General features: G+C 41.0%; 1 protein-coding gene across 2 annotated transcripts; it reads left to right on the top strand.

The window, feature by feature from the left end:
• Positions 1-7,010: 7,010 nt before the first annotated feature.
• On the top strand, positions 7,011-14,979 carry LOC102712360 (PH, RCC1 and FYVE domains-containing protein 1-like). Of its 2 annotated transcripts, XM_006654281.3 has the most exons (9): positions 7,012-7,384; positions 8,566-8,652; positions 8,746-8,835; positions 9,485-9,565; positions 9,704-9,898; positions 10,236-12,341; positions 12,723-12,869; positions 13,242-13,600; positions 14,505-14,979. In XM_006654281.3, the coding sequence occupies exons 1-9, from the start codon at positions 7,319-7,321 to the stop codon at positions 14,632-14,634; spliced, it is 3,261 nt and encodes a 1,086-aa protein (XP_006654344.2). In that variant the 5' UTR covers positions 7,012-7,318; the 3' UTR covers positions 14,635-14,979. The 2 variants fall into 2 exon arrangements, with proteins under 2 accessions (XP_015693130.2, XP_006654344.2); XM_015837644.2 differs by having other exon boundaries at positions 7,011-7,384; positions 8,566-8,835.
• Positions 14,980-15,976: the final 997 nt, after the last annotated feature.

The raw sequence follows: 15,976 nt of genomic DNA, 5'->3' as shown, positions 1-15,976 counted from the left end.
TGTCTTGCATGAGACATGGTTTCTACATAACATCCACGATACCATGTGAGATAAGTAGCATTAAATTGAAGTATGGAATAGTGGTATTTGCATTGAAAGAGCAGTGTCTAATACTAATTTCTTAATGATGCGGAGTTTATAGAAACTATATATAGTGTTATGGGTTGAGAATGTCCTTATGTCAGTGTTGTGAGTGCCCTTACGAACCTATTTTCTTTCCTCACATTGTTCTTTGGCATTAGTAATCGCTCTCATGCTCCTGTTTTCTTAGTCATATAACAGATACTGTCACTGTTAAATGGTCAAACTTTCACTGTCACTCGTTCATTAGAATTTCTCAAATAATTTAAGATTTACTATAACTAAAGCAAGGTAAATACCATACACTTTGTTCGTAACCTAACAACTTATTAGAAGTACAATCGAAGTTGCATCCAAACTGAAGCAACAGGAGTACTATTCTGCTACCTCTGTTACAAAATGTAGGTATTTTTGGAATTTAAATTGGATTTTTTTCTTATGAATCATTCCATATTTAAAATTTTTCTCATTTCAACTGCACATATGCTTCGACCTCATTCATTCACCTTCTATTAAGGGCACGTATAAAGGTGCTTAATAGCTTACTCTTTCAATCGTTACGTAAGCAAATTTGATAACATGGAGGATGGAGGAAAGAGAGAAGGAGAGAGAAAAGTTATTGTCATGCATGACAACGTCTTAGAGTCGACTCTTAGCATTTATTTAAGAAAACTTTCTTGTACGATAGTTTATAAAAATGAAACTAGCGTAATAAAAATATTTTATTGCATTGATGTAGAAACCACATTTAACTCTATCTTTTTATACATCATTATAAAAGACTATGGTGGCTGACATGGCTTGAGATATGGGCTCCCTAAGAGGTTATCTTTGTTTTTCCTTCTTAACCTTAATCTCTCTCTTAAATAACTTTTAAATGCTTCTATTTTATGAAGGATTAACTTAAAAATGCTTATATTTTAGGAAGGATGTGGGACTTGCACTTAAGTAGACGTTTCCTTGACGATTTTAGGAAAATTACATTTTGTTCTAAATTAAACCAATTTCTAGAGTTTAAATCTTGTCCGAGACTAAATCAACTGGTACACTCTTATCCAGTATGAATCCACGAATTGAGAAATTTTACATCTTAACAGCCTTTTCCGCCTGCCTATCAGCCAATACTTTATACTAGTATTTCTTTTTCTCACTCCAGTCTTCATATATTGGAAATCTAGGAATTCATTTAATTTATTGGGAGCAGAGGAAAGTATGCATGAGGGGGACGAAGGGACGTCATCGAATAAAACATCTGCAGGAAAATGTTAAAATAAAAAGAAAAGAAAAGAAAAGAAAGCTTTCAGCGTTCCATGTGGTTTTGGATTAGGAGTCAAAGTGGCAATCAGGGATGCTGATCGGTACCTAAGCTGACATAATAATAATGCTTGGGGGTTTGGGATTAAGCTCACCGGCAAGCTCCCGGGCCTCCGGCCGGCAGGCGGCAGCAACCAGCTTGCTGCCCGTGCCCTGATATGATATTCATATTCTACGCGACGCCCGTGCGTGTCCTGGATCTGGAAAGGCCACAGGGCAGTTGCAGCCGTTGTTTGCCTGGCTAGCTAGGACGCGTCACGTATCATTGTTTCCTCCGAATTAATCGTTTGCGAAATGACTTGGTAATAACTAATAAGTAATTTCTAGGTAAAAGAAAGTTTTGTATACATGTTCTTAGAGATCTGAAAGTAAATGCTAAGAAATAAATCACGACAAAAATGAATACCTTAAATTCAACTTTAAATTTTAGTTTTTAAAGTTAAAATTTGGCTTATAAGCATAATTATAAATAAAAAAGAGGGGGTTGGTTCTTTTGTGCGGTCCATAAATTAAATTAAAATGAACTGAATTGCTTTGCATGAAGCATCAAACATTTGTCAACTAGCAAACATGTATTCTTGGAAGAAAAAAAATGCTCTGCATAATTATAGATGGTACCGGATTTTTTTTTCACACGCACAAGGAGACCATCACGAAAGGAAGAATGAACTCGAGAGTAGCACAGCCAAACAGACAACACTTATCTTTTTGCATCTTTTCATGGTTATAAAACAAAAAATATTTTTTTAACTTTACATTTGAAGTTGATTTGGAGTTTTTTCATCAAACTTTATTTTCCAATCTTTTAGATCACAAAGAATACACATATAAAAATTTTATTCATAAATTATTTATTGTTTATAAATATGTCATTTGACATTTGCTATAAAAAAACCAAGCCATCACCCATGGTAGATGATACGCAAGAGTGAATGTGAACTAGGATGGCATCATGTAAATATGGACTAATAGATTTATCATGGTTGTGTGAAAATAAGTACATTCGAGGGTAGACTGTTTTCTAGCCATTAAGATATCTTTTTTTATTATCTTCGTTTTTAAATTTTAGTTTTCTTAAAAACTATTGACATGGTATTAAATTTACAGCTAAATACTTAATTCGTAAATAAGCAAATTTCCAACCTTTTCCTAGTCGTTTCTTTTAAAAACATAATAAAATAATGGTTTCCTAAAAAGTAATAAAATCATGGTACGGTTTCATGCTTGACAGATGCATCATACGGCCCAAATATCAGCATAAAATTAAGGTGAAACACCAAATAGTTTTATCTTGTGAATGTCATTAGATGCATCGAATTGGTATCCTGAAGTTTTTATCTGAGTATTATTCCACCACTTCCTCCTATGCAACGCGCACTGGCGTCCATCCTCTTGGTCCAACCGTACGTCTGCACAGTTTTTGCCAGCCTGCAACTGCAAGAGAGCCGCCCCACGAATGAGTGACCACCTCCAGCACATACCAGGCAGCATATGCATATGCATTGCTCCAATTACCATTTGGCCACCACCAGCAGTCCACTCCAACACCCACCTTTCCATTCCACCTTTCCAGGACCATGCCCAATTAGTTTTATAAGCTTTGCCAATGGAGATGTTCCCCGTTCTTTACTGCTCCATCCATCCCTAAATATTTGACGCCGTTGACTTTTTTATACACGTATGACTATTTGTTTTATTCAAAAAATTTACATAGGTATTAATTATTTTTATATCATTTTATTTATTGTTAAATATACTTTTATGTATATATATAGTTTTACATATTTGACAAAAAAAATTTGAATAAGACGAATAGTCAAATGTATATAAAAAGTCAACGACGTCAAACATTTAGGGAAGGGGTAGTACCTAATAAGATTAGTTACTCCATAGATATCCATTAGCACACTTTTCAAATTGTTAAATGGTGTGTTTCGTAAGAAAATTTTCTATATATAAGTTTTTTAAAAAAGAAAAGCAATCCGTTTTTGTAATTTTTAATATTTTATTATCGATGAATCATATGCTAATCATATTTCTTGTTTTCTGTGAGACTACTCGGCTAATATTTACCTCCTGAAAAGAATGTGCCCCTACGATGCATACATATCTACAAATGTATGCTTGGAAGGGGATCCAGTTGGTTGGGCTAGCTTTGCTGCTGCTGAGTGAAAGGGTCCCCATCCTCAATTCTGATCAGAAGAGTGAGGTGATAAGCTGCTGCACTGCACACTGCACTGTGTGCGCAACTGTAGTAAGTTGGTTGGGCAGGATGCCCTGTCCAGTCCAGTGATATCCTATAATTCCCTCTCCCTGAACCAATGGCCACGAGCCTTTTCTGTTATGTGATTATTCTAATGCGGTATTTAGATTGAGAAAATTTTTAGGAGAAGTGTCACGTCAAATGTTTGACGGATGTCGGAAGGGGTTTTTAGACACGAATGAAAAAACAAATTTCATGGCTAGCCTAGAAACCGCGAGACGAATCTTTTGAGCCTAATTAATTCGTCATTAGCACATTTTGGTTATTGTAGCACTTATGGCTAATCATGGGCTAATTATGCTCAAAAGATTCGTCTCAAGATTTCTTTCATAACTGTGCAATTAGTTTTTTAGTTCATCTATGTTTAATGTTTTATTTAAGGGTCCAAAAATTTGATGTGATGTTTTTGAAAAAAAAATTTTGAGAACTAGACAAGGCCTAACTTTTCCTGCTATTCATTCTTTCATGTGACAGCCTATGCGGCGATGATGATGGAGAATTTTGACATTCCAATCAGACACCGTGATTTTCAGAGAACAGAAATGTCCATGCCGTTGTAGGCTGTTCTTTTCATCGATGAAATATGAAAAATAAAAAATTATTCGATATTTTTATAATTATTTAATAGTGTAAATAATAAGATCAACTACTATAGAGTTATAAACATCTTTATATAAAGGTGAGATATAAAATTTTACATAAAAATATATATTTTAACCGAAACCGAGACAAACCATCGCACCAGTACTGCTACAATATTTTGGCGTGAGATCGAAGGATTCGTATTTGGATGTGAATGATAGGCGGTAACTAACCTGGTAGCTAGGGGCGTCCCCTACCTAAGCGAAGCCAAGCCGGAAGCAGGGCCCTTTTTCCTCCCCCTCTCTCTATCTCTATCTCGTTGGGTGGATGTGGAAAGTGTTGATGTCTTCTTGCCAACCTGCAACATCGGCGCAGCTAAGCTTAGGCTAGCGATGGTCCTGGACCTCTCTTATGGGCACAAATAATTGGGCAGCCTGCCGGTGCACTGAAAAGGAATTGTTTGTCGATGTAGACTTTTTGTCCATGTAGCTTTACATTGTGTTATATGGGGTTGGCCCACTGGAGGAACTGCGGCAAAAATTTTACATAGGATCAAGTTAAAAGACGATGGTACGGATATGAAGATTTGTTTGGAACACAATTACTTTGAGCATAAGTATTTAAACTAAAAGAACACATAGTTAATTTTAATGGTTACAAACTTCAATTTTTTTAAATTTAAAGTGTGAATTTATCGTTGATTTCGCAGAAACCGTAGTTAATAAAGACACTTGTATGGGGACAACATAAACACATGATACGGTTTTGGTTTTGTAAAACATAATACTTTCTACAAACAGTCTCAACAACTCGATATGATTCACTCGTTTAGTAGTCCATGACATCCTCAAGCTAAATGAGCTAACCTCTCTCTCGAAAAAAAAAGCTAAATGAGCTAACCTAGCCAATGTTCTGCATCTAATATTGTCCGTGATATATGGACGCTGCCAAAATAAAATTGCATTTACTGGTAAAGAAACGAGATATGAAAATAATAGTATCCTCGGAAGAATCCTGATTGCATACACTATTTATTATTTTTACATGCTGTAAGTCATAAAGACACTATTATTAGATACTATTTATCTCTCACCATATCATATCTTAAGTGTTAATTACAAACTTTTTTCCTCATTTAATCATTTGTCCAATCACTTTCTATCCTATATGAATTTTTTTTTCTAAAGTTTGTAGAACACAAACTAGTCATTATACTATCTAGTGGTGGAGGACCATGATAAGGTATGACGGCTGCCATACCTTGGCCTAGAGCTAGAGCCCCCCGGACGGCGAGAGTAGCTGAGCAGGAGCCATGGCGTGGCGGCGGGCGTGAGCAGATGCTGGGCGGTTGTGTGTGCAATACGACCGGCGGATGGAGATAGCTAGCGGGCCAAGTGCAAGCAGGCCGGTGTGGGCGAGGATGGCCCAAAACCTGAGAAAAGAAACCCTAGGTGGCCCCAAAAAACAAGGAAGCATCTAGGTAGGAGCAGCCACACTGTCGCACTGCTGAACCCCGTAGCGGTGCAGTCCAAACTTGCAGAGCCGAAGCAGCCGTCTTACCACCGTCGTCGTCACGACTCGCGAGGGGACCAGGGGTGTTGCCTTGCCGTTGCCGAAGCGAAGACGGTCCAGACGGAGTCCGATCGACCGGTCGTCCCTTCAGCCGTCGCGACGCGCCGGCTACCGTGACAGCGGCGGCTCGACCTCTCTCCCCTCCCATTCTCCCCTATGTCCACTCCCCGCTCCCCAATCCCCATTTGACCATTCTTAGTGGCAAGCGGCACCACGATGGGCAGCGACGGAAGGGGCGGGGAGCCAACGAGGGGCTACTTGGCCCATCAGCCGTCTGGCTCTCTGCAGGCAGGTGACTTGCCGGCTAGGGCTGCTAGGCGGTGGGTGCAAGCTGCCGGCCAACGACGGTGGTGGCGCAGGCGGCCGGAATCTGTGAACTGTGATTTAAATTTCTGATTTAAAACCATAATCTGAGATTTTACGGTTAGCCGATAGAAAACCAGAGATTTAAATTTGTAAATTACCCTTAGCCATCGGCCATACACCAAGAAATTTTTAGTGTGCACTTAGCTCTCCGCTGTAACCTCATTTTCTTTTGTCGTGTTCCACCACCGATACTGCCGATGTCCTGCTCTCGTATGCGCCCCGGAAGTAAAAATCCGTCAGTTTGGTGTAGGACACATCTTCCATAAGCAAGCGAAAACAACTTCTGACGCGGCGGATCCGAGAGACCAGCACCACCGCAGCAGCACGCAGTGCGTACATCCTCCACGCGTCGCGATCCCACTCGGTGCCGCGCCCGGTCTGGCAGGCAGGCCGCAGCCCCAGATTCCCCGCCGCAAATCCCCCACACATCCTCTCCCCGCTGCCCCGGCGGCGACGGCAACAGCAACCGAACAACGAGAGACTCCACCCCGCTCCCCTACTACCAGTAAAAAAAATAAACCAAAACGGCCACACAGCTTCCGCCGAGCAAGCAAGCACGGCGCAGGCGCACGCACGCGCAACAAACCAACCACCCGCACCAGCGCCAGGCCTCCAGCCATCCAGCCGAACCCCACACACACACACACAACGCGAAAGAAACCCACAAAAAAAGAGAGGAAAAGGAAGAAAAATAAAAAGAAAAGAAAAACGGAGGTCAGGTCCCCTTCCCCTCCTCCCTCCCCCCGGTCCCGTCTCGTCTCGTCTCCCACCTCCCACCTCGCACCATCCCTTCCTCCCTCCCTCTCTCTCGCCCCTCTCGCCTCGAGCCCTCGATCTCGCTCATCTCGCGCGCGCGCTCGGGGGCCGCTCGCAAACCCCGCGGCGCTCCAGCCCTCCCAGCGGCCGCCCTTAGCCCGGCGCGGGCTTCCGTCGCCGCGGGGAGGGTGTGATTTTATTTCTACCCCCGTCGTGCGCGCCGCTCCTCTCCTCTCCTCTCTCCCCCGCCGGAAAAGGGGGTCCCCTGCCATTGGTGCCGAGGGGAGGCGCATCGGCCAGCTGGTTGGGAGAGGGGATGCGGCGGGCTGCGGGTCCGGGCAGGAGGAGGAGGGCCGTGAGGCGGTGACGGCGCGCGCGGGCGCGATGTCGGACGCTTCGTCGGATCTCGGCGGCGCCCGGCCCGGGGCCGTGGAGCGCGACATCGAGCAGGTGAGCCGCTCCCTGATCCTCCCTTCGCTCGCCTCGGAAATGCAGAGGAAAAATTCCCGGCGCCGGTGCCTGGGGAAGACTCTGGATGTGGATGCATTATATGCGCTCGTGCGGGGTGCCGAATTTTCTGCTACCACCGGCCACCGCAGTGGCTCTGCGTGTCCCCCGCGGAGAAGCCCGTCCGTAAAATTTTGTGGGGGAGTCTGCAGCCTCGGCTTTGCTGCTGCCTTGCAAGTAGGGTTCTGTGGTGGGCGGCGATTTAATTACTGTAATTTGGCACTTTGGGTGGGCTATCTCCTAGAGACATCGATTTGGTTACAGCGTTTGTGTTTGCTAGTGGCAACCTGTTTCGGGAAGGTATTTTGATTGGGTTGTTTTCTAGTCGTTACTTGGCTCTAGTGCAGGTTATATGATTGAGTTGGAAGTGGTATGCTCTAACGGTTTCCCAACCTTTCTAAGCCGTTGGTTGGTGCTGCTTGCGATAATTGATTGGGTTGAGCTATACTGCTATATTAGTTCTGTCCTACTGCTTTGAGGAGAAGGGCAAGTGTGTTAATTGAATCGGTACATATCTTCTGCAGTGACTGCTGACATATACTTACCCCTTCAATGAGCTTGTAAAAATTCTTTGCCGTTTGTGTGAGTTTTCATTTTGTTCTCTCTGTGCACACATAGCACACCGAAGAATTTGAATGCATTTTGTGTGACGGTTTACCTCAAAGAGAATAACCTATATGTGCTAGCCTTATAGGAGAATGCCTTATTTTGAAAGGTGATAATTGTTTCTGAAATTATCAATCAAAGGAGACCTTTGTACAAGCTATTGCATTTTCTCTCTTGTGAATTGGGGAGTTAGCTTAAGTAATCACTTTTCCTTGTAATAGTTGGAACACTACTTTCAGGTTTTCTACTCTCTAATATTAACTGACTGGTTTATTATTCTATACACAATATGATGTTCATTTCCATCTCTAGGAGTCTAGGTAGTTTCAAATGTTTGAAAGATCAGGTACAATTGAACATATCGATGGCCAATTTAGAATGGATGTGATTGTTCCATTGTGTTTTAACGCCTCTCCTTTGTCACATCTATTGAGTCTTGACCTAGTTTTGTTCTTTTATTAGGATAGTAGTGTGATACTAAGTACCGATGCTTGATACAATGTTCCACTGTTTTTCAGGCCATCACTGCTCTCAAGAAAGGAGCATACTTGCTGAAGTACGGGCGTAGAGGGAAGCCAAAATTTTGCCCATTTAGGCTTTCCAATGTGAGCTTTGTTTACATTTTTTCTCAGAATTGGAAATCATCTCTGTTTATCCCTCAGATTTATGGATATTCTTGCAATTTTTTGCTCCTTCAGGATGAATCTATATTAATATGGTTCTCAGGGAAAGAGGAAAAGCAGCTAAGGTTGAGCCACGTGTCCAGAATAATTCCTGGACAACGAACAGTGAGTTACCTCTGTATACTTTCTAGTTTCAGGAATAAGGATTTCTCAGCAATCAAATATCATATAATACCTGCGATCAATTATGTATTTCTTATGCTTTTTTTGTGTTGGTGCTAACTCCCAATGAATGCATCTGCGAGTATCTCTTAAGCTTCGAACCTAACATGATTCTCTCTTTAGGGGCAATTGTAATTTGCCACTGATTTGAATCGTTATTACAAAATATCACTAGAAAATTGCAAAGAAGCCACTAAAACTATCATTCTAGTGGCATCCTTGCAATATAGCAAAAATAGTTGGAAATTTGCAAAAGCCCCTTCTCTTTAAGAGTAGTTTTGTTGTGTTCTTACTTCTTATTGACAACTGACAAGAAATTTTTACAGTTCATATATCTCTGATATGTCATTAGGAGATAGCAGCCTGTAATATGTCTTGCCCTCATAACAACGAATTACCCCATACCCCTTTAAATTGATGGAACTTCTCATGGTTCAATTATACTATACATGACAGTTACAAATTAGACTATCCCATGATGTTATTTATGTATGTTCATTTTCTGATGCTATGATTCATAAGGGAGTATTCACCTATATTTAATGGAGGCAAATCTTTCTTAATAAGATCTGTTTCTCTTTTGCTACCGCAGGCAATTTTTCAGAGGTATCCACGGCCAGAAAAGGAATGCCAGTCATTTTCTCTCATATCTCATGATCGATCATTGGACATTGTAAGTTATAGATCGTTCATTTATATGTTCTCTATATCTTCTTGGTTTGTTTTTCGCTTTTGATGCACACTAAATCCCTTTGCCCACTTAGTCGCAAATTGATTTTATTTGGTGATGTGATTTTATCATGAATATCAGATATGCAAGGATAAAGATGAAGCCGAAGTATGGTTTGCTGGGCTAAAAACACTCATATCACGTAGTCATCAAAGGAAATGGAGAACGGAATCAAGAAGTGATATGCTTTCCTCTGGTACAACTAGCCCCAGAACTTACACAAGACGAAGTTCTCCATTGAGTTCCCCTTTCAGCAGCAATGACAGTGTCCACAAGGTATTGCCCACTACCTACTCAGCTCATCCCACTATACCACTTTATGTGTGTCTGTCACCTACAGAGAACAAGCAAAGCTCTTTCAGTTTTGTATGTTTTTTTTTTACTGTTACTTTTTGGTTCCATGCTGGTGATTTAAGATCTGAACAGCAACATGGCAAAAGTCTTATGCTATTCCTATGGTGTTCTCTTTGTAATCTATGTATAATCTCGTTATGTAGATACTGGTGGGTTTACAGCACCACAATAAGAATTATATCCTTATAACCTGTTTGTTTTATTGTGGCTGTCTACTTCAATTAACATAGAAAACATCTTGACAATTGTCCTGCAACAGGATGGTAGTGAAAATTACCGACTTCGTAGTCCATTTGGGAGCCCACCAAAGATCGGCCTGGAGAAGGCCTTTTCTGACATTGTATCATATGCAGCCCCTCCCAAGCCATTCTTCCCATCAGATTCTAATGCCGGATCTATCCACTCTGTGTCTTCTGGGCAGTCAGATAACACAAATTTACACTCAAGGGGCATCCCAATGGATGCTTTCCGTGTTAGTCTATCAAGTGCTGTTAGCTCGTCAAGTCATGGTTCTGGTCATGATGATGGTGATGCCCTAGGTGATGTTTTCATATGGGGAGAGGGAACTGGGGAAGGAATTCTTGGTGGTGGCAATTCGAGAGTTGGGAACTCCTCAGGTGCAAAGATGGATTGTCTTGTACCAAAACCACTGGAGTTTGCTGTTAAACTTGATGTACAGAACATTTCTTGCGGAGGAAGGCATGCCACACTAGTCACTAAGCAGGGAGAGATTTACTCTTGGGGTGAGGAATCAGGTGGACGTCTTGGTCATGGTGTAGATTGTGATGTGCCCCAGCCAAAGCTTATTGATGCTCTTGCTAATATGAACATTGAGCTAGTAGCATGTGGTGAGTACCACACTTGTGCAGTTACGCTCTCTGGTGATCTGTACACTTGGGGAAATGGTACCTTCAATTCTGGGCTTTTAGGCCATGGGAATGAAGTCAGTCACTGGTTACCCAAAAGGGTGAATGGACCGTTAGAGGGCATGCATGTTTCATCTATTTCATGTGGTCCTTGGCACACAGCTATAGTAACTTCTGCAGGGCAGCTATTCACATTTGGAGATGGATCTTTTGGAGTTCTAGGTCATGGAGATAGACAGAGTCTTTCGGTTCCTAGGGAAGTCGAATCCCTCAAAGGACTACGGACTGTTCGTGCAGCATGTGGTGTTTGGCACACTGCCGCTGTTGTTGAAGTGATGGTCGGTAATTCTAGTTCCAGCAACTGTTCTTCTGGAAAGATTTTTACATGGGGTGATGGTGATAAAGGCCGTTTAGGACATGGTGACAAAGATGCAAGACTTGTTCCAACGTGTGTAGCTGCTTTGGTCGAGCCCAACTTTTGTCAAATAGCTTGTGGTCATTGTATGACGGTGGCGCTGACTACCTCAGGGCATGTATATACAATGGGAAGTCCTGTTTATGGTCAGCTTGGAAATCCGCAAGCAGATGGCATCCTTCCTGTGCGTGTTGAAGGGAAGCTACATAAAAACTTTGTGGAGGAGATCTCATGTGGTGCTTATCATGTCGCTGTCTTGACTTCAAGAACTGAGGTGTACACATGGGGTAAAGGTGCAAATGGTCGGTTAGGACATGGAGATACGGACGATAGGAGTTGTCCTACTTTGGTTGAAGCTCTGAAAGATAAGCAAGTCAGAACTGTTGTTTGTGGGATTAACTTCACTGCAGCAATATGCATTCACAAGTGGGTTTCTGGAGTTGATCAGTCCATGTGTTCTGGATGTCGGTTGCCATTTAACTTGAGGAGAAAACGTCATAATTGCTACAATTGTGCACTTGTATTTTGTCATTCCTGCAGCAGCAAGAAATCTCTGAAAGCTTCATTAGCACCAAACCAAAACAAGCCTTATCGTGTCTGTGATAGCTGCTACAGCAAGCTGAACAAGGGGCCTGAGACAGACAGATATTCTTCAGCAAAGCGGGGATCTGTCATACAGGGGTTCAATGATTCTGTTGACGATGAGTTGGAGACAAAATCAAATGCCCAATTGTCTAGATTGACATCATTGGAGTCTTTCAAGAACATGGATAATAGAACTTCAAAGAAAAACAAGAAGTTTGAGTTCAATAGCAGTCGTGTTTCCCCTATTCCAAATGGCAGTTCTCACTGGAGTGGGCTCAACATCTCAAAATCCTTTGGCTCATCAAAGAAGTTTTTTTCAGCATCAGTTCCTGGGTCTAGAATTGTTTCAAGGGCAACATCACCTGTTTCAAGAAGAGCAAGCCCTCCTCGATCCACAACTCCAACACCTACTTTGGGTGGTCTAACCTCTCCTAGAGTGGTGGATGGTGTGAAGCCAAATGATAGCATAAGCCAAGAAGTTTTAAGTTTGAGGTCTCAGGTACATATCTTACTACATTCATTATCTAGTTACATTTTGTAAATTTTTTCTACTTCAGTAAGTTTTACCTTTTAGGTTTGTATGCATAATTGGATACTGAGAATCAGTTTGTAAGCCTTCGGTGCCTGACTGGAAACTAAAAATCTTGTGCTAGCAAGACGATTTGCTACTGTTTGTATGCATTCCTGTTTTTCTTTGCCTGTGTTAAACGTTATGACCTTTTTATGACTACTCTTGGGCCTGATCCACTATTTCATTTTCATCTATAGAATATTTTAACTGCCTTATTCAAGTATTGGACTGATAGATCATTAAAAATCCCATTTGTTTGTAGAGAGAACATGCTTAACAGTTCATTATCTAACAATCTTAATATTTCAGGTGGAAAATCTTACTCGTAAGTCTCAGCTACTGGAAGCTGATTTGGAGAGAACAACTAAACAGTTGAAGGAAGCTATTTCAATTGCAGGGGAGGAAACTGCGAAGTGCAAAGCTGCAAAGGAAGTAATTAAATCATTAACTGTTCAGGTAAGATTGCTTATGCTTCCAGTTGGTTGTCTACTGTACAGACATTTATAAACTAACAAACTACACGTTTGTCTTAAGTGAAACCTTTTGATTGAAACCGAATGGCTCAAAATGAAGGGAACTGTGGGTTGGTCAACAGGCCTTGACAAGTATAACTTTTCTGGGTTATGAGACTGACTAATAATTTACATGCATTACTAGACATAAGACAATCCTGCCGCTTTAGTGGAATTTGAAAGCGGGAAACTGAAAATAGAATTATTTGGGTGCTATTTTTGTATTTAACAAACCAAAAGTGCATGATGATCTTCAAACTTAAATAATAATTTTGTACATGTTGAATATTTTCACTAACAATTCTTCATGTAATAGTTGAAGGGCATGGCAGAGAAGCTACCTGAAGGAGCAGTAGTAGTGAAGAATAGCAGACTGCCACCGCTGCCAGGAATTTCTATTCCAACTGATATATCAGTTGCATCTGATAATTTGAGTAGTCCAAGAAGTTCTGGAGAAACCTGTTTGAACGGTTCAAATGGGTTGCTTGTTTCCAATGGACCAGCTTCAGTTAGAAATAAGTTGAGTCACCCTGAAATTGCTAAGAATGGAACAAGGCTACCTGATTCAGATGCTAAGCATGAGTCTGAATGGGTAGAGCAAGATGAACCAGGGGTGTATATCACTCTAACTGCCCTACCTGGAGGCACTCGAGATCTCAAGAGGGTCCGGTTCAGGTACACACCAACCACACATACAGATTACGCAATATAACTATTAGTCAGCAAAAATCTTGTTTACCAAATGCTTTGGTTGTAAATTATTTGGTAAGCAGTCTAGGAGACTCGGACTAGCTAGCAATGACAAATAATGATGTTTGCACATTCTGTTTATTTGGAGGGCAAAGGCATATTTGCAAATGAAAATAATTTGTGAATAAAAATTTTATATACGTGTTCTTGGCAATCTAAAAGCTAAAGTTGAAAAATAAACTATGATGAAAAAACCTCAAAATCAACTCTAAATTGAACATTGAAAATTCAAATTTTGGCTTATAAGCATAAGCAAAACCCTAAAGATGAGAGTGTTGACTTGCTATGTAGTAAAATCAACCTATGTTCTGTTTGTCCCTATTTCGATATTTGGAAAACTGCTGTATACTCTTGTTCTGTGGAGAGAACAGCATGTAATGGCCAGTTGAGTCTTGAAAAAAGGATCTTGATTTGCAAAACCACAGTTAACTAGCTCTACAGATAATGTTCTCCTTTTGAATTCTAATAGTCGTCGCCTGATATATGTATATCATGGATTGAGAATGCTAGGAATATTACAACAATCTGACATAATACCTAGCTTGCAAAACAAAGGTCATGTGCACCCCCCGGGGGACAAATAGATCGTTGAAGATGGAGATTGTTGGGTGGTCATGGTACTTGGGTTTTTGAGAGTAGTAAGAGGTGAGGGCGCAGGGGGGCAGGGGCTGACTGCTGCCACATCAAACTATATGAGTTGAAGGCTGCTACATTCAACTCTTACGGAGTTCTGTGCTGCTTTTCATACTCAGTAGTATTTAAAAGTTACGATTTTGAATTTATCTTTTTGTAATGGTGCATATTCACTCACTCTTTGTTTTGAATGCAGCCGGAAGCGTTTCAGTGAGACACAAGCAGAACAATGGTGGCAAGAGAATAGGGCACGGGTATATGAGCAGTATAATGTTCGAGTGGTCGACAAATCGGCTGGCAGTATTGATAATGAAGTACAACATTGACATAAGAAATTGACTTGCTCAGTCACTACGAAGCTCTCAAAGCTCTCTCACCGTCGAGCATGGGTGCTAACGCGGCTATGATATTTTGATTAGGCCTAGAAGAGGAGGGGCCCGCTGTTTGAAAAATGTGGGCTTGCATTCTTTTTACATGATTCTTTCCTCTTCCATTTCCCTTGTGTTGAATGTAGAGTGTTCAAGCAGAAGTGATGTAAATGGTTAGTGGCAGCTGGCTAATCTGTCCTGTAAATGCATAAGCAAGTGCATCAATTTTAGACTATGCTCTTCCTCATTTTCCTTTAATTAATTGGCAAATATAGGTGCAAAATCTAAGAAATGCTGAAGAAATATTTGGTGCTAATTGTAGATTGAGATGCAAAGTAGTTTTGAAAGATTTAAGCTTTGTTCTGATTGACTTGAGTGCCTGTTTTGGCAAAAACTTCATGGCAACTGCTCTGCTTCCCCCGGATTGAACGGCAATTTTCTCTTACATATGGATGAGGTATGTTTTCTGTGTGTATAAAATCGTACTGTTTTAAAATCAATATATGAAGTCTGGCATTATTTACATAGTGCCCCTTGAACATCTTAATATTGCATAAGAAATAAATATAAGTAGCAAAAGGTAGGTAATAAATTTCTTAAAAAGTATGCTTGGATTTACTTTCAGACAGTATTATGATATTTCTTTCTTTTTTGCTCTAGCAAAGCATGACTGTTTAGCTAATTGCATACTATAATCATTACAATCTGAAGGGATTTTATAGCGTGTATTTTATAGCAAAAGTTTTCAAGGTCACGCTTTGAACGTTTATCCCATGAAACTATATATTGCCAACATTTGATATATAAGTGCAAGTTTTTGGCAATTTCCCTAACTGATGTTCAAACTTCAAAGTTTCACTAAGGTGAGTTCCTCAAAATACACCTTATGAAAATAGATTAGGAGAGTTCATACTTTTGGCCTTGATATCGCATTCAAATTAACACACAGATTTATATTGCGTACTGTACGTGGTCAAGCTGTCCACCAATTTATTATGCGAATCCAACATTTGAAAGAAGAAAAAAAAACCAATACAGGAATTAACTGCCCACCGGATGTGCTTGAATACATCACGAAACACCAACAGTGACGAACCAGACCCCAACAACACGCCACGAAACGCAAGCAAGCACGGTTAGATTTGTCCGACGGTTAGGTCCAACCAACCGCCCGCGATACACACACACAGGTTCGGTTAGGTCCCAAGTAGCTCACAGCTCGCAACGCCCCAAGCAACGCTTTGCCCTTTCCTTTTGCTCATCTCTTCTTTCCCAATGCTGCTGGAGTGCTGATTAATTT

The sequence above is a fragment of the Oryza brachyantha genome, chromosome 5 (assembly GCF_000231095.2).
Source record: "Oryza brachyantha chromosome 5, ObraRS2, whole genome shotgun sequence".
NCBI classification, from domain to species: Eukaryota; Viridiplantae; Streptophyta; class Magnoliopsida; order Poales; family Poaceae; genus Oryza; species Oryza brachyantha.
The sequence above is the reverse complement of the archived record's forward strand: the minus strand, read 5'-3'. Positions and strand labels throughout refer to the sequence as shown.